This window comes from Perognathus longimembris, chromosome 5, assembly GCF_023159225.1.
Source record: "Perognathus longimembris pacificus isolate PPM17 chromosome 5, ASM2315922v1, whole genome shotgun sequence".
NCBI classification, from domain to species: Eukaryota; Metazoa; Chordata; class Mammalia; order Rodentia; family Heteromyidae; genus Perognathus; species Perognathus longimembris.
Genome location: NC_063165.1, coordinates 35525143 through 35550178, shown reverse-complemented (window position 1 = coordinate 35550178; position 25036 = coordinate 35525143). Strand labels below are relative to the sequence as shown.

General features: G+C 35.7%; 1 protein-coding gene across 7 annotated transcripts in view; it reads left to right on the top strand.

Moving 5' to 3' along the window:
* Cblb (Cbl proto-oncogene B) overlaps nucleotides 1-25036 on the top strand; it is a 166097-nt gene that overhangs the window by 62012 nt on the left and 79049 nt on the right. For all 7 annotated transcript variants that reach the window (XM_048346539.1, XM_048346544.1, XM_048346543.1 and 4 more), the window contains exon 4: nucleotides 13823-13969. In XM_048346539.1, coding sequence (XP_048202496.1) covers nucleotides 13823-13969 — 147 coding nt within the window. The remainder of the gene's footprint in view (nucleotides 1-13822; nucleotides 13970-25036) is intronic.

Below are 25036 nucleotides of genomic sequence, written 5' to 3'. Positions count from 1 at the left end.
TTTCAGAGGGTTCAGTCCATAACCCCTTGTCCCCATTCATGTGGGCAGAATATCATGGTGACTGCTACTTACTAGAGAAGCTTCCTGGCTTCATTGTGGACAGGAAATACCAAGAGACAGGAAGTGAGAGCTGGGTATAAACTTCAGATACCTGCCTCCCCCCCCCCCCCCCCCGCACCTCTTACCTAGACACCACCTCCTAACTTCCCGAAACAGTGCATGCTGGGGAAGAGAGGTTGTGTGGCTGATGAGTACAAGCTTTCAAAACAAACTTGCTGCATACAGTTAATATTCAAACCATAGCATAGGCCCGTGTGAAGTATTTCCTATTTTTGTTATTTAAAGGTCCTTTAAATAAGAGCATTGTAAAACCTTTGGTTTAGATTACATCCTTTCCTCAGTTATTTTATATGGAAAGGTTTGCTTCTGAGCATGACACATATAATTTTACCAAGTTCTTCCTGTCTTTCCTCCTCACAGGTGCCAGGATGTAGTAACATTCCCTAGGGTTCTGCAGCAGCTCCTTTCAAACTTCACCACTCCCTGGCCTTGTTGCACCCTGTGGGGCTGTGTTCCTCACCCCATCACAGGCAGTGTGCAAGGTCATTCTCTCTGATGAGTGGTTCTCCTGACAAAACAAGATAGTGGCACTTGATTGACATTTTCCAAGGAGTCTTATACTAGTGGGATAAGCAGGGAGGCCCCTGATTGCTCTTTAATTACTAAGTTAGAAGTAGATAGATAGCAGCTGGAAGAATCAGGTCTAAGGAAAGTGTTTCTATAGTACATTGGTAGATATGTTTGCTGACAGAAAAGACAGAAGACAGACAGGACATGCAGGCAGACTGCACATAGGAATTTCAAAGGTTAAAGGAGAGTGACAGGGAGTATTGAAGGGGACCTCATTTGCTCCTTTCTCAGATTAGAAATAGGTGAGCCACATGTACACTGAGCCAGGGATGTGCTGGTCATCTTGTATTTCCTGGAGCTGGAGGAAGAAAGGAAACAGACTTGCGTTCTCTGACCTCTGGCAATATGTTAGCCTATTGGATTTTAATTTTTGTTCTAGGAGAGAAATATGGGGTAAACTGGGGTGTGGTGAGGAGGAGATTATCCTTCTGATACCCGTATTTACAAAAGTGTGAAGTACAGACTGTTCTAGGTCTGGGCCTTCAGGACTAAGGGTGATTTTTTTTTTTTAAGGTTATTGAGCAAGAAGGATGACAAATGAAAGTCATAACTGTGCTTGAGACCTAACCTAAAAGAGAAGCAAAATCATTGAAACACAGTGATGTTCCTGCCCTGTCGTGCCTTAAGCAGACTCCCAGGAAATAAAGGGTGTCATGAGAGGGAATGATAGCTATGGAGTGTGGGACAGTGAACTAGGTGGAGTCTTTCACAAACTCCCGAATAGCAGTTCAGATCTTGAGGCTGTTTTAAAGGAAGAACAGTTAAAAAAAAAAAAAAACCCAAAAACCATATATAGTCTGCTACGTTACTGCTAAAGCAATTTTTTTTGCCTTCATATAATGTGAATTCATTAAAATGTGTATCAAATACATGGGGATTTTCATACAGTATACGTTCTGATTTAGCAATTCCGGGGTAGGGCCTGCGGGTCTACACTTTTAAAGTCCTGTATTACCAGTATGAAATCTGAGGTTTGAGTATAATTGTTATACATTAATTTAAATACTTAGTATCTCCCGTACTTCCATAGGTTTAACTTTTCCTTCTTTATACTTCCAATATGAAAAGAGATTATGAATACCATTCATAATGAAGAGAATGAATTTTTTTTATCCCCTGTGGTAAATACCATGCCTCTTTATTATGAAAAGAACAGTGATTAAAAAATAGGTATTAATAGGATCCAAATTAAATGCAACTAGCAGCATACTAGAATTCTTTCCAAATAGAAACAAAATATTGTGCTACCCATTGCCATTTTCATCTCCTTATGAAACTTTGTTCACATGTGGGTGACACCAAACATCTGTCTGAAAGACAGATTTTATGTAGATTTTGACACATGAAATGCATCCAGGCTCCATAAAATTTAACGGATAAATGTGTGAGCAAGCTACAGCTTATTTTTAAAGAATAGGTTACAGGATCCCCAGAGAGGGTTTATTCTTGAGAACTTTGAACAGGGAGGATTTCCTTATCCAGGAATTACCTAAGAGAATACTAGGTAGTGACATGGTATTTGAATGAATATTGACAATGTGCCTTTGGGTTTGATCAAACTCATTTTACTGTTCTATTTTCAGTCATGCAAAAGGGATACATTTCTTTTCCACATTAAATATTTAACTTGTGACTCATATCTGGAAGTGAGGGAATTACTGTGGTGTTTTGAAATGGAGTCACAACTTTGCAGAAATACATCAACAATGTGATCTCCAAGTCCTTTTCAAATGGTAATACTCCAGAGGCCAAGAGTCTGCCAAAGCAGAACATCTGTTTCCAAGACCCCCTGGCTTCTGGTGCATTCTTCTCTATGCACTATTGTTTTCTTTGCTTTTTTTCTCAAATTGTTAAACTAGATTTTGTTCTATCAAGGACACAGGGAAGAAACATGCAAAATTTATTTATAATCTTAACAACAAATTTGGATAAAGATCTTGGGATTCATAATGATTAAATTGTACTTTGTGCAACATTTGAAGATATGTTTTTCTTTGTATGCTGCTCTTGCCCATGCAGTCCTCTCATGCAGTCATTGCCTGTGCACACCTCTGCATCCTTGGAAGCTGGTGGTAGGCTTGTGCTGGTAAAAAGGGCAGGCCTTCGTGGGAGGCACTATTTTATCTATTGCATAGTCTTGCTGCTTTATCAGCCGCTTCCCTAAATATGTCTATCACTCTGACCCAGCAATTCATAATACTGTCATACTGATATCACTGTTTTTTTTTTTCTACCAGCCTACTGCTTTTATCTAGTATCTTCTGTCTTTATTCTCCTTTTTTTTAACTCTTTCTGAAAGGCCTGTAAGTTGAACATTTTTTTTTTCCTTTTAGCTTCTGTGCTCTGGAAGCACCTTGAATGTGCAGTAATTATATTGCATAATATTTAGTTTTTTGGTTTTGTTTTTTGAATCAAAGTATCCACTGGCCTGTATGGTTCTGGATATTATTGAATGGACTGCTATGCATCTTTTGTTCCACTGTAGTGGCAGATCATAACCGGTCTTCAGAGAATACTCATGTAGTGAATAAATTAATTCAAAGATAGTTGCATTGTATATATGTAGATCATAATTCCTGTACATGCAATACCATTTTTTGAAAATAGGAGGAAGTGATGTTTCTGTAAGCAAATTAGGCTTTTGTATAAAGATGGAGTGAGCTGGATGAATAGTAAGATAATGCAGGAAACTGAGCTGCTGTACAACATGATCTCAGTGAATTATTTGTAGCTTCCTCCTCTCTTTTAATATTTAATTACTTCAGATATAATTAAGTAGGGGACAATTAACAAAGAAAAAGTTTCTAAGTCCTTATGTAATCCCTTAATTGCTCTATTGTTTGGTTTAAGGGTTAAGATTATTGCTATTTAAATTATTCTCATTTTCCTTATTTCCATTATATTATAAATGATTGGTGTCTCCAGGAGAGACATTATGTTTTTGTTTTTCTCTACCTAGGGAATTAAATAAACCTGGGTAATTTTGGCTATAGGAATGTATCTACAGAATAAACATTTCACTTAAAATGTTTACATAGCTTGTCAAGAACAGCGATATTTGCATCAAGATTTTCAAATGTCTTTTCAAAATTATACAGTGATGGATTAGGTACAGCTGGGAACCTGAAGAAATATGCAAAAAATATGTTCATTTTTACTGATGACAAATCAGAGATTTTTAATAGTGTTTGACTTTTAAACATAAACTCCAGAGAACTAAATTAGACAAAGCAGCATCCAGGACGATTTTCTTATCTAGACACATGTCAAATCTGGTTATATTAAATTGTCTTTGTAAAACTTACAGTTCAGTGGCACCTCAATTAAAAGACTGCTATAAAGTCTATAAACATTCTGTGTCCCTGCCATGTTTGTCTATGTATACTATTGGAAGATTCTGTACCTTTGAGCACTTAGGCTTTGAAATATTAACTCTTGCTATGTCAGTATAAATCAATAGATTAGCATAATGAGATTTTTCACAGGTCAATTCATTGTGTGGTTGTCTAAATACACATGTTTTGGAAATTAATCATTGTAGAATTCTCCTGATTCAGATCTCAGGAGGATCTTATCCAATTAGGATACCCTAAATTTCCTTTACACAACTATTTAGTTGGGGGGGCGGAGGTTGCTTCAGATTCTTAAGCCACTTATCTGCAGCTCTGTGTCAAATCACTCCAAGTTTAGTGACTTGATTTAAAGCAAGTTTTGTTTTGTGCAGAGTTTGCTGTGTTGGTTGGTTCTTTTTGTTCAAGTGATAACTGGCTGTGGTGCTGGGTCAGCTAGAAGAGCCACTGCCTCACATACTTAGCGTTTGCAGCTAGAGGCTCCTGCAGTCATTTGTACACGCTTCTTGGGTTTCCTCACATCATGGTGTCCAGATCCAAACACAGAATTAAAAAGGCAGAGGAACTACTGTAGATCTACTAAAAAATGTCTTTACTGTCTGGATATTTAGACTAGTACATAGTATCTATAATATCATTTCTCCCATTTTCTGTTAACCACAGAAAGTCAAATGTAATTCCACATAGAATTGTGAGAATGATAAAATTAATTTTTGACATATTTAACCTCTACAGATGCTATAGATTAAGTATTGTTACAATTTATGTATAAAAGGTGAAAAGAAAGGCCTGTGCTGTCATTATGCTAAAACAAAACAAAAATGCTAAAGAGAGAGGTTAAGTCAGTACCAACGGTTATCCTGTTTCTAAGTGGTTTGTGCTTGAAGTTAGTTGTGGCTTTGATTCTCAAGTTAGGGCTTTTAGCCATGGTAAAATTCGGCCTTCAGTGGAGAAGGTACTGAAACAAATTAGAGGGGTCTCCAAAGCCCAAGTGTGGTACCAAGATGGTATCATTCTGCCCAATATAACTTTGTTGTTGTTTATTTAAAGAAATCTTAAACTTAATAGGTATAGATCTAAAATGAAATCCATATGTATAAAACTGAAGGCTGTGTTTAGAAAGTTTATGATTTTTATGGGTATCCAAAGAAGTTGTATTGCCAATTATTTGTTTCTTTTCTCCAAATGCATATCATAAATGAACCATATTCATGGATTTATTGACATAGGGAATTGCTCCATTTGCAGTCAACTGATTAAATAGTATTTGAATCATATTATTGAGCAGACATCATGTGATAAATTTAAAGTTTTTACAGATTCAGATTGTTTTGAATTATTGGGTAAGATGAAAGGTAAATTTCTTACATCTGATGTCACGCTCTGCCAGTACCTGTATCAGCGTATTTCCCCACCAACAACTAAAACAAACTTTTTCACCAAAAATCATTATGGGCATACTTGTATTGCTGCAGTTAACAGTTTTCATATGGTTTCAATATTCCACTGTTTACTGTTCATAAAAATGAAACAGATTTTGGATTACTTTTTTTTTAAGTTTGCTGCTTTGTGGGTTTTTTTTGCTGTTTGTTTTATTTTGTTTTGAGAACCAGTGTTATACATGATTCTTCCTTTGTTGAATAAAAGAACAGAAGAAAAGAAATATTAGAGTAGCCTATGGTAGTAAAGAACAAAGGAAAAGTACTGACTTCAAATATACGTATGAATTTTTTTTTTGTAATTTGAACTTTTAAAATCAGTTTCTTAGCCCCCCCATATCCAGATTTTGTAGTTTAAGACTGAAACATTGAGGGGAGTTTGTAAGTTAAAAACATGATTTATAATAACTGTACTTTAATAATAGCTATACATTCTGAAATTGATGTACGATTTTTGCCTGGTACATACAGAGTTGAGACTGAATTTATGTCCCACAACTTACATCTTATAGAGGGAAAAACTTTGGGTTAAGTAATGTTTCACAGAAGACTCATAACTACAATTAGCAACATGCTTCTTTCTACTACATCCAAACCCTAATTAGCCATGTTTAGAAATATTGATTCTAATTGACCAAGTCTTCTTCCCAGTACTCAGCCAAAGAAAAAATTCCGCTCATGGTAACTTTTATCAGTTTAAGAAGTTGTGTGTACACACACACACACACACACACACACACACACACACGTATGTATGGATCAAGTGGTAGGGTTCTACCCATGAGTGGAGAAAGTATATATAAATGGTATTGTATTCAGAAAATTTATGGTTTTATAATCCAAAAGGTTTGTGTTGCCAAGAGCTTTTGAAGTATAACCATTTCACCATTTTATGATGCCACAAAAATAGCTGTCCAGCATATTCACATTGCTTTGAAAGGACAAAATTTCTCTATGAGTCAGTCTCTTATATTGTCACAATAAATAAGTGATTAATGGAAAAAATACATACATCTGATGAATGGAAGAAAAATGTGGTCTATGAACCATGTGCTCATGTGTGTCTGGTTATATACTATTTTCCGGAGTTATACTACAGACAGCCAAGCTTGTCCTGTGTGTCTTTTCCCTTTATTTAAAAAATATATTATAGTACTATATAATATATTACTGTATATGATTTTGGTACACTGCATATTGTATATATGCCTATCTGATCTAGGGAAGGGAAAGAAAAACGAGGGTGTAAGATATCAAAAGAAATGTACTCACTGCCTTATTATGTAACTGTACCCCTTTTGCACAATACCTTGTCAAGAAAATTCAATTAATAAAAAATATATTATAATGAAGAGCCCTTATTTGGGGTAGTTTCTGTGAGATGTCTGTGTGGAAAGAACTAATAGTGTGTTTTAGAAATTTGAGGATCAGAGTAGTGTGTGGTGAGCAAAGCAGACAAGCCTTTTTGATTTGAAAGCCAATGCCTCCTTCTTTCTAGGGAGCCATTTGGAGGATGTGGGGCATTGTACTAGGTTTGGAAGTTCTATTTGCTCTTCTATAGATGAAGTCTCCTTGCTCTTGTATTTCAGATTTACTCGAAAAATTAATATAATAGCTCTTTAGAAACAGTTGCATTTCTTGGGGAAAATAGGGCAATTAAAATATAATAAAGAGGAAAAGCATTTATAGTACAACAGAAAAGTGACTGGAAGAACTGTAGTTCTTCCAGTCACTGTAGAACTACAGTTCTTCCAGTCACTTTTCTGTTGTTAATGTCATTGTGCATAGATCTTGTATTTTTTCTATTTACAAATTATCTGTAATGTGCTCCTTGACCTTTTAATAGAAGCAAATGTTTTATTAAATTGATTGTACTGGGCATATTATTTATTATCCGACTTTTGCCATTTATTTCCTTCACCCTAAGGTGTTACGATGTCACACTCATATTGGGTTACACCTAAAATAATTGGGAACAATTATTGCTTGGTAAATTTATACCTTTTTTTGTTATATTTGGGCCAGCCATATTTTAGCGTCAGTGTTAAAGGTAGCTAAATTTGATGGTTTTAGTTTTCTTTTGTCAGTGTTGTACAACATGAGCAATAGACAGATGAGACAGTTTTGTCATCTGTGGTTCACTTGCCTTTCTACTTGCTCCAAATTTGAAGTGAGACAGAAGTAAGCATGAGGAAAATTTCCAGAGCTCAAAGGGGAAGAAACTGTTAGGGAAAAGTTAGTATAGTGGGAAAGTGTTAGTGAGCAAATGTGAGCCACTTAGTTGAGTATCTTCAAACTTCACCTGCTTGTGACCACATGATTCCTTTGTCTTGCTATATCCTGTTTGCTTGATCTTGAAGAAAGGAAAATAATGCTAGAGAATTAAAAGAAAAGATCATGGAGCTCATAGAACTTTTTTTTTTCTGTTTGATTTAGAGACAAATCCTGGATTTTTAATTACAGCAACTTTTTTTTTTTCATCATACTTCCTTTATTTGTTTTTTTTTTCTCAAATTTTTATTATCAAACTGATGTACAGAGAGGTTACAGTTTCATACGTTGGGCATTGGATACATTTCTTGTACTGTTTGTTACCTTGTCCCTCGTGCCCCCCTCCCTCCCCCCCTTTCCCTCCCCACCCTTCCAGGTGTTCAGTTCACTTACACCAAACAGTTTTGCAAGTATTGCTTTTGTAGTTATTTCTCTTTTTTACCCTGTGTCTCTCAAATTTGGTATTCCCTTTGAATTTCCAATTGATATATCACAGTTGTAACTACTTTCAACGTCCTATGTGTATGTGTAGTTTCTATTATTGATGATGTTCTTGTATCACCTTCCTATGGTTGTACCTACACTATCTCTGTAATCTTATCTGAGTATATTGGAAACCATGTTTACTGGTATTGGAAATAGGAATTACAGCAACTTTTGATTTAAAAAAAATCTCTGTAAATCTGATGGCTTGGTATACACTCTTTCTGTAAATATTATGTGCTACTCCTACCCATTCATTAGCATTGCTTTGGGTTAGAAAATCCTTTTTTAAAATTAATTAATTGATTTATTTAGTTAGTTGGTTAGTTATTCAGTCATTAGGCTTGCACTCAGAGCCTGGGTGCTGTCCAAGAGCTCTTTTACTCAAGGCTAACACTTTGAACCACAGCTCTACTTCCAGTTTTCTGATAGTTGATTAGAAACAAGAGCCTCATGGGTTTTCCTGCCCTGGCTGTCTTTGAACTGTGCTCCTCAGATTTCAGCCTCCTAAGGAGCAAGGACTAGAGGAACCCTGCTCATGTATTTTTTATAAATATTTTTATGTTGTCAAATAATCAAACATTAACATTCTGAATATCTGTTTTGTGTAACAAGCTGTTATAGGTTTGAAACTTTCTTTTTCAGCAAAAACTTGTGACAGAATATTGTGACAGTGAAATTCAGTTTGTGTATAAAATATCCTTCATGGAAAACTGTTTGTGACAGGTAGAGTAGGGTGGTATTTAGTGGCCTCCTATGTCCCATATAATGGGAACAGGTAGGAAAAAGATATCCCTGCCCAAGTATTTGGACATGAAACTGGTGCAAATTAAAGTTTGACAGACATTGGCCATTATATCAGCGATGGGGCCATTGATAACAGCTCAAACTAGAGTATCAATGAGGTAATGCTGTGGAACATTCCCACAGGTTGGTTAGAATTCAGACAAATAGTGTGAGAAAGCTAGAAATGTAGCTTGGGCCCCTAGACAGTAGACATTCTTAAAGCAAATATCATTCAGAGAATTTTCCACTCTGTCCATTCATTAAAATCAAAAGCCATCCTCAGTATATCCAAAGTAGTTAGTAAATGAAACTGATATCAAGTAGGGAATGTTACAAGTAAAAGTAAACTAAAAAATTTTCATCTGGGTTGAGGGTAGGGCTTAGTAAAAAGAATCTGACTGTATTTTACTTTTTATGTATTTTAAATTAAAGTGGACAGCCAGAGGCAGCAAGGCAAATTAATTGATATTAATTAAGTTGCTACTTTGCTTTAGGAGTGTTATTGATCGTTTTATTTATTCAGTGGTAAACTGCTAATGGTAGACTGGTGAGAATGGCAAATAGTAAAAAAGAAAAGGTGAATCTAGATTTTGTTCTTCAAAATGATTATCCTTAAATAGTTGTACAATATAACTGCCATTTAATAAAGTGTTTGAATATAACATATTTTGATCAGTGTCCCAACATTCTTATCCACTCCTCCTCTCTTCTCCTCTTTCCTCACTCTTCTTAATTTTATAGGATACACACACACACACACACACACACACACACACACACACACACACATACACACACACACACACACGGTTCTTGATTATATTTCCTCCTTCTTCATTTCCTTATTCCTCTACTTCCTTCCCCTTGACTCTGCTTTGCCCCTTTCGAGTACCCACTTCTATTTGGATCTCCCTCTAATCTACTGCATTTCAATTAAAATATTTATATATGAAATTGCATACCACTCTGTATTTACTTATGAGTTTATAAGCTAAATCTAGTTTCCACATATAAAGGAATACATGCAATCTCTGTCTGGGCTTGACTTACTTTACTTAACATAATTTTTTCCAGGTCTTTTCATTTCTTTTCAATGGATGAGTAAAATTCCATTCCTCATTTTTTTTTATCCATTCATCCATTGATGGGCATCTGGATCAATTCTATACCTTAACTGTTGATTTTCTTGTTCTCACAAGGTCAGCTTTGTCATGTAAATTTAATTGTGTTGCTTTTTTCACCCTAACCCATATCATAAAAGTACACTTTAAATTTTGTGGGCGGAAAGGAGCCAAAGAAAATTGTTTTTTTTTCTGATTTTTGTTTTTTTCCTGTATGAGTCCCAAAGCATTATGACTTCCATTTAGTTTGTGGAACTCTCATTGGAATTTTTTAATGAATGAAGAAAAAAGGATTCTCTCTTTCAACTGATACAATAGTCTCAATTTCACAGATTTATTTCAAAAGGATGTTTGTGACAGGTCATGTTTAATCAAAAGCTGTCTAATACTAAAGACAAAAAAGTTTTCTTTATTGAAATAGGTACTTGTTAAACTTTAAAAAAGAACGCAAGTATGAGTAATCATTATCATATTTTAGTAGATTTCATAATAAATTTTCCCAATAAAGCCCTTTGTTGAAATCATCAAAGAGATGGTGTTAATCCTCTCTGGCCTGGCTACAAAGTTAAACTAACTGGCATTAAAAAGTGACTGGGGAAGCTTTATGGACTATATCAGGATAAGATTTATAATAATCATTATCTTCATGCACACTGCTCCCATGATCTTTGGAAATGTAGTCTTTAGATAATATTCTTTATGAGTCTTTTATATTTACTTGGCACTAATAATCAACTCTATACTCTTATTTTATTTTTAAATCACAGTGGCTACAATTAAGAGTGTACTGCCTCCTACATGATATTATTGTAATGTATTTTCATGTCTTCCTGTGCTATGCTGTGTGGTAATTTTTAAATTTTTATTTATTTTTGTTTATGTGGTACCAAGGAATGGAACCTAGGGACTCATGCATGCTATGCAAGTACTCTGCCAATAAGTCACATTTCTAGCCTTGTGTGGTAATTTTATTAGGGTTAAGACTGTGGCTTTCTTAGCCACATTACCTCCAATACCCTTATTGTGTTGGCAATAGCCACCATAAACTATTCAGACTTGCTCAAGTAAGGAATAATTATACTAACTCACTCTAGTTTACCTGTGTTTTATTACTGGCCTCCAGAGGTAATTTTAAAATAGTATGAGATACAAGACTGAATGGAGAACAAAATAGTTACATGAAAATTTATTCTTCACTTATTTACTTTTGTTTAGTTTTGATTTTACTCCTCCTTTCCTTTGCTTCTTGGAGTATATTAATATTCACATCTTTAGTAGTTCACCAGACATTAACATCTGTTCTTTGCTGGCTAATGTTTCAAAATATCTTTTACTGAGATACCATTTGTTATATATGAATTCTCACAAGTTAACCAAATGGCTCAATATATGATGGTTAGAGGAAGATTGATAGAAATAAGTATCTTCCCTTAGAAATAATTTGTGTCACAGAATTCTTGATAGGTTACAATTATTTTTATAAGATTATTAAGTTTTGTGTACAAATTTTAATTTCTCAATATAATAGCTCAGTGTTAGTGGTAGGGACCTACTCTTAATTACTAACTATCAAAAAGACAGAAGTGGAATAGTGGCTCAAGTGGTAGAGTACTAGGCATGAGCAAAAAAGCTCAGGGACAATAAGTGCCCAGGCCCTGATTTCAAGCTCCAGGACAGGTGCGTGTGCATGTGCACACACACACAGACACACACACACACACACACACAAAGGTCATTTACATATGTGTGAGCTATATGCACACACACAGACACACACATATGTATATGTGCAAATATAAATAGAAAAGAACTATAAGTAGATTCTGATCAATAATGTGATACAAATCTCTGAAGTGTTCCACTATATTTAACAGTCTGAATTTGATTTTCCATACTGAAGTAAAAATGGAACTGTGTAAACATTTGAAACTAACCAGTGGTTCACATATAGGTAGTAGTGATTATAAATGGTACATTGTTGCTATTTCTTTTTTAAACTTGAGGGTATCCCTAGCCAGTAGATCAAATATCCAAGATGTGACACAGGCTTTGTTTGTTAGACTTTAGATCTAATAAGTAGAAATAAAAAACATTTGGATCTGATTAAAGAACAAAGGAACTAGGAGGTAGAAAGCAACCATTTCAGAAAATAGAGAACAGTTGGAGTTCCCTAATTGTAACCATACTGATTTTTAAAAATTATATTTCAATTAAGAATTCTGTGGAAAATTAACCCTGTAGCCTAATTATAGAAATAATATGTTACAGATTTGTCCAAGGTGATTTATGCTTTCCTTCGGCTCAAGTATAAAAATATCATTTGCAATTTTTATTGGACACATTTCTTTTTCTTTGATGTAACGTAATGTTCAGTTTTCATTTCCTTATACCCATTATCTTATATTTGCTATATCTAAATGAGGAAGTCTAGTCTATAAGTGAGACTCATATGATTCACAGATTTGCACTAGATAGGTTGAGATATAATGAATGAAGTATGACTGGATATTAATGAAAGCGATGATGCATTTTTGTATAATCCTAAAACAGAGCCTAATGTCTGACTCCCTGCTAAAAACTGACAAATTATTATATTCATAAGATGGTTATATGCTGTCAATTTCATTTTTACAATGATTTTATTGAGATGGTACCTTAATGGTTTCTTTCAGTTAATTTATATATTCCCTTTTTATAGTATCTTCATTTATTTTGTATTCATTTTACAAGTTTCTTTGTTAATGCTTAAGAAAGAGCAACACCAGCTGGGCACCAGAGGTTCATGTGTATAATCCTAGACACTCTGAGGCTGAGATATGGGGGAACTTTCTGAGTAGGAATCTTATTATTAGCTCAACAAATAATAGCAAGAATTGACAAATGGGATTGCATCAAATTAAGAACTTCTTTTCATTAAAGAAAACAATTTTCAAAATCAAGAAACCACCCACAGAATGAGTCAAAAATCTGCCCAAGCCATTCTTCATATACTCTTGAGAACATATTTGTGCATTTTTTCCCCCTTTGGTTGTAAGGCTTGAACTCAGGACCTGGGCACTGTCCCTGAGCTCTTTTCTCAAAGCTAGTGCTCTTCTGCTTTGAGCCACAGCACCACTTCTGGTTTTTGAGTGGTTAATTGGAGACAAGAGTCTCACGGGGAATTTTCTGCTCAGGCAGCATCAAGCCTTGATCCTCATCTAGCAGTTCCTGGCTTGTCTGTATATTTTTGTTATGTTATCCTAGTGCCTGGATTACCTTTTCCTTTCCTCACTTCTTCTGTATACTTCAGGTCTTTCATATCAAGAATCTACTTCCCAGATTTTCCTCTAATGACAGATTTCTTCTACTAGCCAAGGTAGAAATAATCACTCTAGGTTTTGTGTATCTTTTATATTTGATTGCATTTTAATGAAATGCTTCTGTCTTCCACTAAACTTTGAATTTTTTGAAATCATGTACCTTATGTTCTTCATGATGCTTTTAAATTAATATATAAATAAATGATCATTTGAGAACCTGTTAAGAATTTAAATGCTTTTCAGAGGCATGATTAAGAATCATGCTCAATCACCAAAACTTCAGTAGATATATAGCAATTATTTGTCTTAATGTAATTTCTGTTGAAATTTATGTGCATATAGAGATTTATTTTTCTATGTGTTTGCTTTTCCCATATCCACAGACGAAATCTCACAAAACTGTCCCTAATCTTCAGTCACATGCTGGCAGAAATTAAAGCAATCTTTCCCAACGGTCAGTTCCAGGGAGACAACTTCCGCATTACTAAAGCAGATGCTGCTGAGTTTTGGAGAAAGTTTTTTGGAGACAAGTAAGTAAAAATCATTTTTATAGTTTGGATTTGTCTCTCAAAGTGGACCCCATATTGCTTGTACCTGCACATACTTTATATATTGCAGAGATATTTTGAGAAAATATAATAACTATTTTTGAGAAGTTTTTTGATTGATTTTTTTTCTGATGCAACCACCAAAAACATTCCTTTTCTTTTTTTCCAGTTTGTTGTTATTACAAAGTAAAAGTCAGATTATACAGGGTTATATATTTTGTGAGAATTAATTGATTATCAGTAATTAATTATCAATAGACGCATAGAAAATTGTTTCAACACATATGAATATGCTCCTTATTTCTGCAACATAGCACATACTTAATGGACATACACAAAATTAACAATAGGAGGGGCTATGTACTTTTAAAAGTCACATGAAGACATTGCTGACATTCAGAGACGGAAACAGTAGCTTGGAAATCACAGAAATCAAAGGCTGCTTCCTGGAGGAGGTGGTTCCTGGTTCTTTAGGCTTGGTTAAGATCTGAAATTTAGGTGTGAGATAGCTTCGGCACCCTGACCCAGGATTTCTTTTCATTGCTACACAAAATATATTGTGTGTGGACAAGACATGTAGATCATGTTATCACAGAGCTGCATTATATCACTAGTGAGGTAGAAATGTTTTCTTATAGCGATTTCCCACTCAGACACGAATTCTGTTTAGCAAGCTAAGTGGTATAACATCAGTATAATATACATAAAACAAACCCTTCCATAAGATGATCAGGAAGTGAGCATGAGGTGGTTTGTGGTTTCCTTGGTAACCTTTAATGAGGTGAGCAGCACCTTCAGAAAGTCCTTGAATGAAGGCAATACCTTGAGTGTTAAAAGGAAAAACAGTAGAATTTACATAATTATTATCTTAGTACTGTGCTAATTTTTAACACTATTTTATTCCATAACTAATGAAATCAGGTATATTGAAATTGAGTATCTTGTTTTTATGGATTTAGTGCTTTGACATTAATGGACATGTTGCCTTGGTTTCCACTTTTTAAAATTTGTTAACATATTACTAGGCTTTTAGATATCACATGATTACTTAAAGAGTAAAAAGCATTTTACTAAAGAAATTTTTTTTGTGGTTTCAGAAAACCTTTTTGTTGTTCCACATAGTTCAGTCTGTCCTCACATTAACTATGAAGCTTGGGGGCCCATGAATTTGTGATTTTTCCTATTCACCTGCTAGAATTACAGACGTGGACTGATATGCCCAAGTTTACTTAAAGAATATTAACTCCTGCAGCTACTTCGGAGGCAAGGTCTAGAGGACTATAGTTCAAGGCCAGCCAGAACAAAAACAAACAAAAATAAATAGCAAGACTATATCTAAGCAAATGAGCCCTGTGTCATGGTTCTCATCTTTAATCCCAGGTAAGCCAGGAAGCTTTAGGTAGGAGAATCATGGTCTGAGGATGTACCCAGGCAAAAATGTGAGGATCTCTCTGAAAAAACAGCTAAATTTGAAATGCTGAGAACATGGTTCCAGTGGTAGAGCACTAGTGCAAAACCCTGAGTTCAGACCCCAGTACCACCAAAATAAACGAAAGCCTATCTTTTGCTTTTTGTTGTTGTTGTTGGTGGTGGTGGTGGTGATGGTGGCTTTGGTTGTGGGGACTTGAATTCAAGGCTTGCACTCTAGTACTTTAAGCCACAGTACCCTTTCTGTGGGGCACACCTGGAAGTCAACTAGCTGGCCCTGCCTGTTTCTCAGTCTTGGGGCCATGTGTGACTAAGATGGTGGTGCCTAACAACAACGCGCAGTTGCTACAAGTGTCTTTGGTTATAACCCAGTGGTTCTGTGGGCTCTACATCCATCTCTACATCCCGGCTCTTCAGCCCTTGATGGACAGCTCATCCCTCCCCTTCCTGCTGATCTTTGACCCGATTGGCTCCTGTGCCTTATATTAGTGGCACATACTTCCCCAATAAACGAGATCTTGAGTCGACTTGACTCCCAGGCCATCTGATTGTCCTCAGGTGAGGGAGGACTGGGTGCGGGTGGTCTACCGACCCTTCTCCTTTCTTGGCTCATCAGGTCGGGGCGTGCCTTCCTCCTTCTCTCCTGCGGGTCGGGGGAGCGTGGCGGGGGGGGGTTGGGAGGGCTAGAGACCCCGACACCTTTCCGGTTATCTGGTTATTAACTGGAGATAAGACTCTCATGTACTTTTCCTGCTCAGGATGACATCCAATCATGATCCTCAGATCTCAGCCTCCTTGGAAGCTAGGATAACTTGTGTGAGACACCAGCTCCTGTCTTATTTTTCACTTTTTATACTGAAAGATATTCTGAGTTACTTTTAGGCACTAAAGGAGAAAATACAAGCTTTGCAAGTAACATAGACACCCTTTAAATCTAAAAATCTAAGCATCACATTCTTATATCCATTTACAGATGGGGAACTAAAGCATTTTTTTTTAAACTGTGAATTATATACATAGTACCAAGTAACATTAGTGAATGGTAAATGGTAAGTGAACTTTGGATGGAAGAGGAGAGGTTTGCAGTGTATTAATGGTATAAACTTAGTGCAAACGTTTAATAATTTGCAAGATAAATTTTCTCTTAAATTTAAAAATATGTGGGATGAATTCTTTGCAGTTAACTTTTTGAGAAGTGGAATTTCTTGGTGATTTAGAAAATTGCTTGTCATGAGGTCAGTAAGAAATGGAAAATTGTTCACATATTTTCTAAGAGAGGGGTTTACTTTGCTGACACCTCAAGCCACAGAGAATGATGTAGTTTTGAGATATCTTTATTTATAACCACAGACATGAGGGGGCTAGAATTCCTGTCTTACTGCCATGTTTATGAAATAACTACCACCTTAAATGAGGGTACTCTTGGAATACTGATTGTTACTCTCCAAGCTTCTCACATCCTCCTTCTTTTATCTCCTGTTTTCACGGATTCCAGGAAACTCTGAAATTTATGTTTAACATTTTCTTTTAGTTTTGAGAACATAATTTCAAGCTGCTTCTATGACTTAACACATAGTTATAGGAATACTAGAGAAACTATATTTTTACCTTATAATTCTGTGTTATTTTCAATTAATGAACAACTGAGTGAATGGTGTAAACTGTCACTGCTTGAATTCTTTTCTTTGTTTGAATACTCGCCTGTATGTATATCCTTAACATGATTCTTGTCTTCAAACATTCTTATCAGTTAGCTTATTACACATTGATACCATTCCAAGTGACTTGAAAGCATTGTTTTAAAAATGTGTTTCAGGCTGGGAATATGGCCTAGTGGTAAAGTGCTCATCTCTTATACATGAAGCCCCGAGTTAGATTCCTCAGCACCATGTATATAGAAAAGCTAGAAATGGCACTGTGGCTCAAGTGGCAGAGTGCTAGCCTTGAGCAAAAAGAAGCCAGAGGCAGTGCTCAGGGCCCAGGACTAGTTAAAAAAAAAGTGTTTCAAAAATAGCACTGTTTTTCAAGTACCAACAATTGAGAGGTGGGGTTTTTTTTTAGAACAGATTTTGATTTTTATTATGTAGACTTTTAACCTAAGTACTGTTGCTGGCTTACTTTCCAAAAGAACAGAGTCAGTGCTAACAAAACATTAACATTGAATTGAGATTGGGAGCCAGCTGTTGTTCATAGGTCTATATAAAACTGATAAAGACAGTTTCCAAATTTAAACCTCCTGAAAACAGGCAATAGCAGAACATTAATACAAAGCTAACCATATGGCTAGTGCTTCATTTTGTGCTTCTTAACCTTTTCAAGTCATGGCAAGACTTTCTGAGGCCCCAAATGCTGGCCAAGAGGCTCTGCCTATTTGGAGTAGCAAGGGATCAGCAACAAAATGTATCATGGCAAACAGACTGGAAAATTTTGCATTTGTTAAATTTTCATGCAAACACACACACACACACACACACATTTTGAAGATACTTCTCTTTGAACTCTGGGTTTTCTGTTTACTAGGCAGGCGCTCTACTGTTTGAGTCACATGTCTAATCCAGTATGGTATTTGTTCAATCACATTTTTGTTTTCTTAGTCTTTGCATATGAATATGGAGGGACAAAAAGAGGACAAGTTATGCAAACTAACATACTGAATCTTTATACTCTGGAATAGAATGCAGAAACTTTTAAGCAAGAAGTTTATAAAATGTGTGTTTAGCTGTTAAGGAAGGAAAGAGCAAGGTTGGGAGGGAAAAAGTCATTAAATATGTCTAGACTGATGTGGCCCTTATTATTCTTAGTAAAGGAGGTAGCAAGCAGTTAGAGACTTAGTCATGTGTTTCCAAACAATCGATAATTCAAAAAAGAACCAGTCTATTATAATTCTGGAATCTTCTTTGATGTGTTCTGCCTCACACTTGGTTTTCTTTTTCTAGTTCAAATCCAGATTCTTCCATGACTTATTGCAACAGCATTCTGATAGATATCCATATCTTAATTAAGAGGCTATCCAGGTGTTCTGAAATTAGTAATCTTTCTAGGAAACAAAGTTAATCATTCCAATCATTTACCATGAATACTGTTTCTGAGAAATTCTAAAACCCCATCCACTCGACAACCATTACGAACTATGTTTGTTTAGTCGGTTATTTTTGTCTTTTTCTAGCTTCATCTCCTTTTTCTCAGCTCATCTGCAAAGGAACAAAATATGCAACATTCTACTTATATTTCTTCTCCTATTCTTCTCTTTTCCACATTATCTTTGTTTTCCATTTTTACTTGAGTAGTCAGTCTGCCATGCCAAAGCTGGTTAGTATTGCCTCTGTAAAAACTTTCTGTCTATGACTGTCTGAAGTGCATGTCTTTATTCCATGTTTGGATACCGAGCACATATCCCTGCTACTGGATTACATTAAACTGCTGACACCTTTGTATTTCATTTCCGCTAGATTTGTGAGTTACTTTGGAGGCAGAAACGCTCTTACTCTTCTGTGCTTTTCAGAGCTTGGCACATTTCATAGAAGGAGTAGACACTAATAATTACAGACTACTTACATACTTAAAATGGATAGATGAATTTTTTACCAATTTTCTGTAAACTACCCTGTCATCAATTCCTATAGTTCCAATCCTTAGGTGTCTCTTCTTTCTCCTTCTTTCTTTTTAAAAAAAATTCTGTCAAGGTGATGTACAGAAGGGTTATAGTTACATAGTAAGGTAGTGAAGACATTTCTTGTCAAACTTGCTATGTCCTCCCTCATTTTTCTCCCACTCCAAGTTGTACAGTTAGTTTACCACATATTGTCTTGTAAGTGTTGCTGTTGTATTGGTTTCCCTTTTTCCGTTTGTCTTACTATTTTTTTTTTTTTTTGGCCAGTCCTGGGCCTTGGACTCAGGGCCTGAGCACTGTCCCTGGCTTCTTCCTGCTCAAGGCTAGCACTCTGCCACTTGAGCCACAGCGCTGCTTCTGGCCATTTTCTGTATATGTGGTGCTGGGGAATCGAACCTAGGGCCTCGTGTATCCGAGGCAGGCACTCTTGCCACTAGGCTATATCCCCAGCCCACTGTCTTACTATTTTGATGTTCCCATTCCCTTCCCTAATTCAGACAAACATAATATACAATACCCAGGGATGTTGAGCACTTCTTCATGTGCCTCTTGTCCATTCTCAAAATAGAGCCCACAGATTGGGAGAAGATCATCCCTGGCCATACAACGGACAAGGGCCTCATATATAAACTATACTTAGAACTCAAAATTTTAAGTTCCCCCAAAACGAATCCTCAAAGAAACAACTGCCCCATTAATAAGTGGGCCAAAGACTTAGATGGACTTCTCTGAAGAGGAAATGAGAATGGCCAAGAGGCATATGAAGAAGTGCTCAACATTCCTGGCCATAAAAGAAATGCAAATCAAACAACATTGATTGAGATTCCACTTTCCTTCTTTATTTCTATGTTAGAATTTTGCCCCTTTCTTCAAACCTACTTAAGAAGTCTATTTTTTCTGCATATTTCTTTAGTCATATACAGCCTTATTTGTAGTTAACTGCCCTGATCCTTGTATTTTTGTTACATTTTAAACATATTTGTATTGTGGAGTGTGTGTTTACTACATAACTTTTTTTCTGCTTGATTGAGAAGCTCTCTGATGACTTCTTTTTACAAGGTTTAGTAAAAACAAGACATTTTTAGAGTTACCATATGCGAGATTTTGTATTCAACATTCCTACATATGTTAGCTGCATTTTCAATACATTTAAAATTGTTTTAAAGGTTATTGAATGAATCCTTTGAGGATCATATGCATGCTGACTCTCAGTAGTTGCTGATTGGATATATAAATATACACCTTTCTCCCCTTTAGGAATCTGAGTTCTTTCACTTATTCTGTGTGCATCAGTCACTTTGTTTTATTTGGCTGTTCTCTGATATATCAATAACTGGAGTTTTCTGTGTCTTTATTTGTATTATTTCTTCCACCTGAAGTTTTTTTCTCATCTGGAATAAACAATTCATACTATGTCTTATTGTTCATTCTATTCACTATTTTCCACTAATTATCTGATCTTCTGATTTCTTAAATTCTTTTTTTTTTTTTACATTTTCTGTTTTCATTGTTTCAGTAAAATTATTTGTCTGGATATAGTATTTTCTGTAAAGCTACAAGTTTCATGAAGTAAGTTTATCTTATATATCTTTTGTATTTCAGAAGTAGGTCAGCACAGTGTGCAATGTGTAGATTTTCAGGAATTATTGTCCATTTAATTCAGGTAAATTGAGTGGTAGAGCATGTGCATGTTTGAGATGGAAGGATGGCAGGACAGAGATCACTTGCTTGTTTGAAGGGCAGCATGCTTAGGAGTTGGCATGTAAGCAAGAGTGGAAACCAGGTGTGTGAAACTACTGTGCTTCCAAATTTTAGGTTCAGCACTCATACGTGTATGCCAAATAAAGAAACATGATAAAGGGCAGAGAAAGGAGATTTATTAGATAACACAGGCAGCCATGGGAAGATAGCACCTTAGTTCATCTTCCATCCATTGGGTGACACATTTGAGCTATATCTTTAAATAGATAAAAAACTTGGGGAGGGAGAGAAAAATATGCATAAACAGTTCCAGGCACAAGTTTGTTCAGGTGGTCATTTTCGCCATCCTTGTGTTGGGAGGGGTTCTGTGGAAGTTATATTCTCTTCTTCACTTGACATTTGGGGCCTAGTCAACACAAACAAGTCATTGGTGCCTGGCAAGTGACCTGTTCCTTTCTGGATTGCCAGAAGGCTATAAAGTGGTTGCGGGAAAGAATGGCTTAGTGTAAAGGACATAGATACAACATGGCAGGAGGCTGGGATACTTTGCTTTAATCTTGCTGTTAGTTATTTTGCAGGTCTAAAGTGCTTTTCAGCAAAAGCAGTTTAAGTACATGTTACAGTCAGCATTCACTGCTGATTCTGTCTGCAGCACTCTTTAGCTTTATCACTTTGTTATTACATGACTTTTCCATTTATCTTTTTCCTCATTTGAAGGTATGAGTCTAATAAAACCAATTATTAGTGTTCCCATGGAAGTTGAAAAGGCTAAAGCCCACATAGAAATTATATAAAACTGCCTAGTACAATAGCCAATCTGTATTGTGAATTAATTAATTTGAACTTTTAATATCATCTCAAATGAAGCATATGTATTCATTATTAATTCTATAATTATTGCAATTAATATTTGATTTTATATGTTATTTCCATTCTCTCTAGCAATATAAAGGCACAAGCACGAGCCAAAAAAAAGAGTTAAAAATAAAACATACCCCTGTATAAAAGTGGATATGAAGATAAGAAGTGATCTTGCTTACCAGGAGTGAAAGACCATCTATTTATAGCCCTGTTTATGATTCTACATTTGATTTCCCGAGGAAGTGCTGTGGACCTTTTTTGATTACTGCATTTTCTCTTAGCCTTTAATAAAGAGGGAAGATGATTTATTCCCTCTCCATTGAATAAACTATGTTTTTACTAGCATATTAACTTCATCAGTTTCTCTCCATTAAGGAAACAGTAACCTAATTAGGTGTTCAGTCAAAATGTAGGACTTTTATAGTAAGAAGTAGCAGCAGGTTTTCTTGAAAGAAATAGAGAAAAAGAGAACTGAATCCTTTCCAATTGCTGGTTCATATTTTCATTTAGCCAACTCCCATTATTTTGCATGTAAAAATCAAAATACCTTTATGTAAATGGGAAAAAATTACTGCAGATTTATTTTGTTCAGTTTCTTATAAGAGGTTTCTAGATACAAAAGAGGAAAAAGATAGCAAGTTGTAATTTTCCAGTTATAAGCAGAATGTATTAATTTTGGTGAGATGAGGTATGCAAGCATGATGGATAAAACCAGCTGTTTGCTTTTGAAAAGTGCCAGAAATACTACAGAGAGTAAGCTACTTTACTGGTAATCATTGCTACATACAGGGGCAGGAGAATACCCACCTCTGTGTGGAAGCTGGGATTTTGTGTAGGTTGTAGAGTGTGTAGGTTGTAGGAATTTCTCTTTAGGGAATGTCTTTGGTGGGATTGAATTGCTCTGGTGTCTGCTACAAGTCAATACTCTGAAAAAACACATTGGTAAATTATAGATAACACTAAGTACCTGACATTTATCCCAGGAAAGTCACAATAACTTAGTTTCTGGTTCTCATCTTTGAAGCTTGATTTTATTAGAGTCAATGTGTTTAGAGGGCGGACACAAATTAATGAAATTCATAAGTAGTTCTAAAACCCATAATAATGGTGTTATCAATTTACAGTGATTAATGGCACTGGCGGCAAAGGAGAATTGCTTCCACCACTGGAGATCAGTTTTATGTTTTATCATATTATACTCAGAATATTTTTTAGTGAACATGGAATTCAACTAAGGGAGGTTTCTGATTCCCTACAGTGTCTCCCCTACCTGGAGGACCAATATAATGGAAACTTTTGTCTCTGTCTCACATACTACACTTTGAAGACCCTGTTCACTGTGCCATTGGAACTTTTTAACTTGTAACTATAGCTACATTTTTAAAGTCAGTTCCTTGAGACTGTACGAATAATTGAAACCCCTTGATAGGTTTTGAGTATAGAAGTGGTCATGCTTGCAGGTTCTACAGAGCTGTAATAGCAAAGGAATTACAGTGTGTTTTTTTTAATGTAGAAATCTAATTTTCCTTAGTAAGCTGCTAATGATTCTTCCATATGTTCAGTGTTGATGATTACTATGGCACATTATTTTCCCTGTACAGTTTCTGGGATTGCTTTGTTATTCTTTCATAACAAGGTTATTATCCAAACTGTCTTAGTCATTTTTCTTATTTAATGGACTTTTTTGTTGGATCTATTTACAGTAAATGCATAGTTTCTGCTATCAGACTTTTAGGATATTTTTGAAAGTTAGGTATTCATTTTCCCTCATCTTACTTTATTTCTATCAGGTTTCATTCATTCCTTGTTAACTGGCTTGTGTTAAAAATCTCATGTCATTGTTGACTTAAAAAATTAAGACTGAACTCTCTTGTTAAAGGGAAGATTATCTTAAAACATTACTTAAACTCTGCTCTGAGAGGACTTTCTAATTTTCATTAAGTTAAATCCCTAGTTTCATTTAATCTGACCACAGTAGATCAAAGGCATGTTGCTATGTTGCTATTGTATCTCATAAACAAAGTAAATGTTACTTAACTTTGAGAGAAAATATAATTAAGACTAGTGCTTTAGAAAGAAAAGAATTGCTTGTTGTTTTACAGATTCTATGTTCTTTGTTCAGTGGTTCTTAAGTAGAAAAATTAAAAGTAGAATTTACCCAGGCCAGCCGCAAATTACTATTACCCTACTATCCTTCCTCTACCCCATAGGTGGAATTGCAAACATGTAACACATCACAGCCAACACTTCTCTGTTGAGATAGTGTCTGAATAACTTTGTGCATAGGCTAGTCTCAAATTGTGGTTCTTATTTCTGCTTTATGTGTAAGCTAGGATTAAAGTCATGGACCATACTGCCATTGGCCTTATCGTGTGTGTGTGTGTGTGTGTGTGTGTGTGTGTGTGTGTGTGTGTGTGTGTGTGTGTGTGTGACTGTGACAAAGATTTCAACTCAGGTCCTCACATTTGCTATATTGATACTGCACTGCGAAGCCGTACTTCCTGCCCTTCTGTCTGTCTGCTATTTGCTTTTAAGATATTAGTGTTAGTCCTTGTCTAGGCATGTGTCAGAGCTTCCATCTTGGCTAATGTTGACTTCACATAGGTAGTAGCAAGGACTATAGGGACTCACACCTCCAAATCTGGCTTCCTTTCATTGAGAAGAACCTTATAGACTTTTCTACCAAGACTGGCCAGAAACACGGATCTCCCATTTATCATCTATCACATAGCTGGGGATGACAGGCATGTGCCACTACAGCCAGCTAAAGGTTGAGAACTAATGTCTATCAAGGAATTTTATACAGCCACTTACAAAAAGTAAAGTTGTCATTTAGAAAGTTAGCTATGATGCATGAAGCTTAAATAGCAACTTACGGAGTAATAAATGAGTGAATTTAGTAGGAAGAAATAAAATACTGAAAATCTCAATAAGTCATAATATATGAAGAGGATATATCATCTTACATGGGAAAACCCGGACTTTTGCTGCCTAGAATGACCATCAACTATGATCCACCCATTATCAGGCTCCTAACTAGATGGGTTATGGGCTTAAGCCACAGCCACCTGACTCATTTTGTAATAATTTCATTCTTCTGGGATAGAGTAGCATTTCATCACATTTTTAATTTATTTCCATGTATGTCTGTCTATGTTTCACCCACTAGAAGTCATCCTAAAACATTGTTTTTAAACTAGTATTGTGTATATGTAATGATGTTCTATGTATTAAGTTCCCATACATGGAAGTATTTGCTCCTAAAATTTTAATTTTGTTTCATTTTTCTGACTATTCATGTGTCAGTGCCACCATCTAAATTGATGTAAACAGTACATGCTCTCCAGTATCGCTGTTATTGAAGATTGTCTTGTATATGAAGCAGGCACTCTTGCCACTAGGCCATATCCCCAGCCCCTTGAAGATTGTCTTGTTTAATCTTGGCTCCT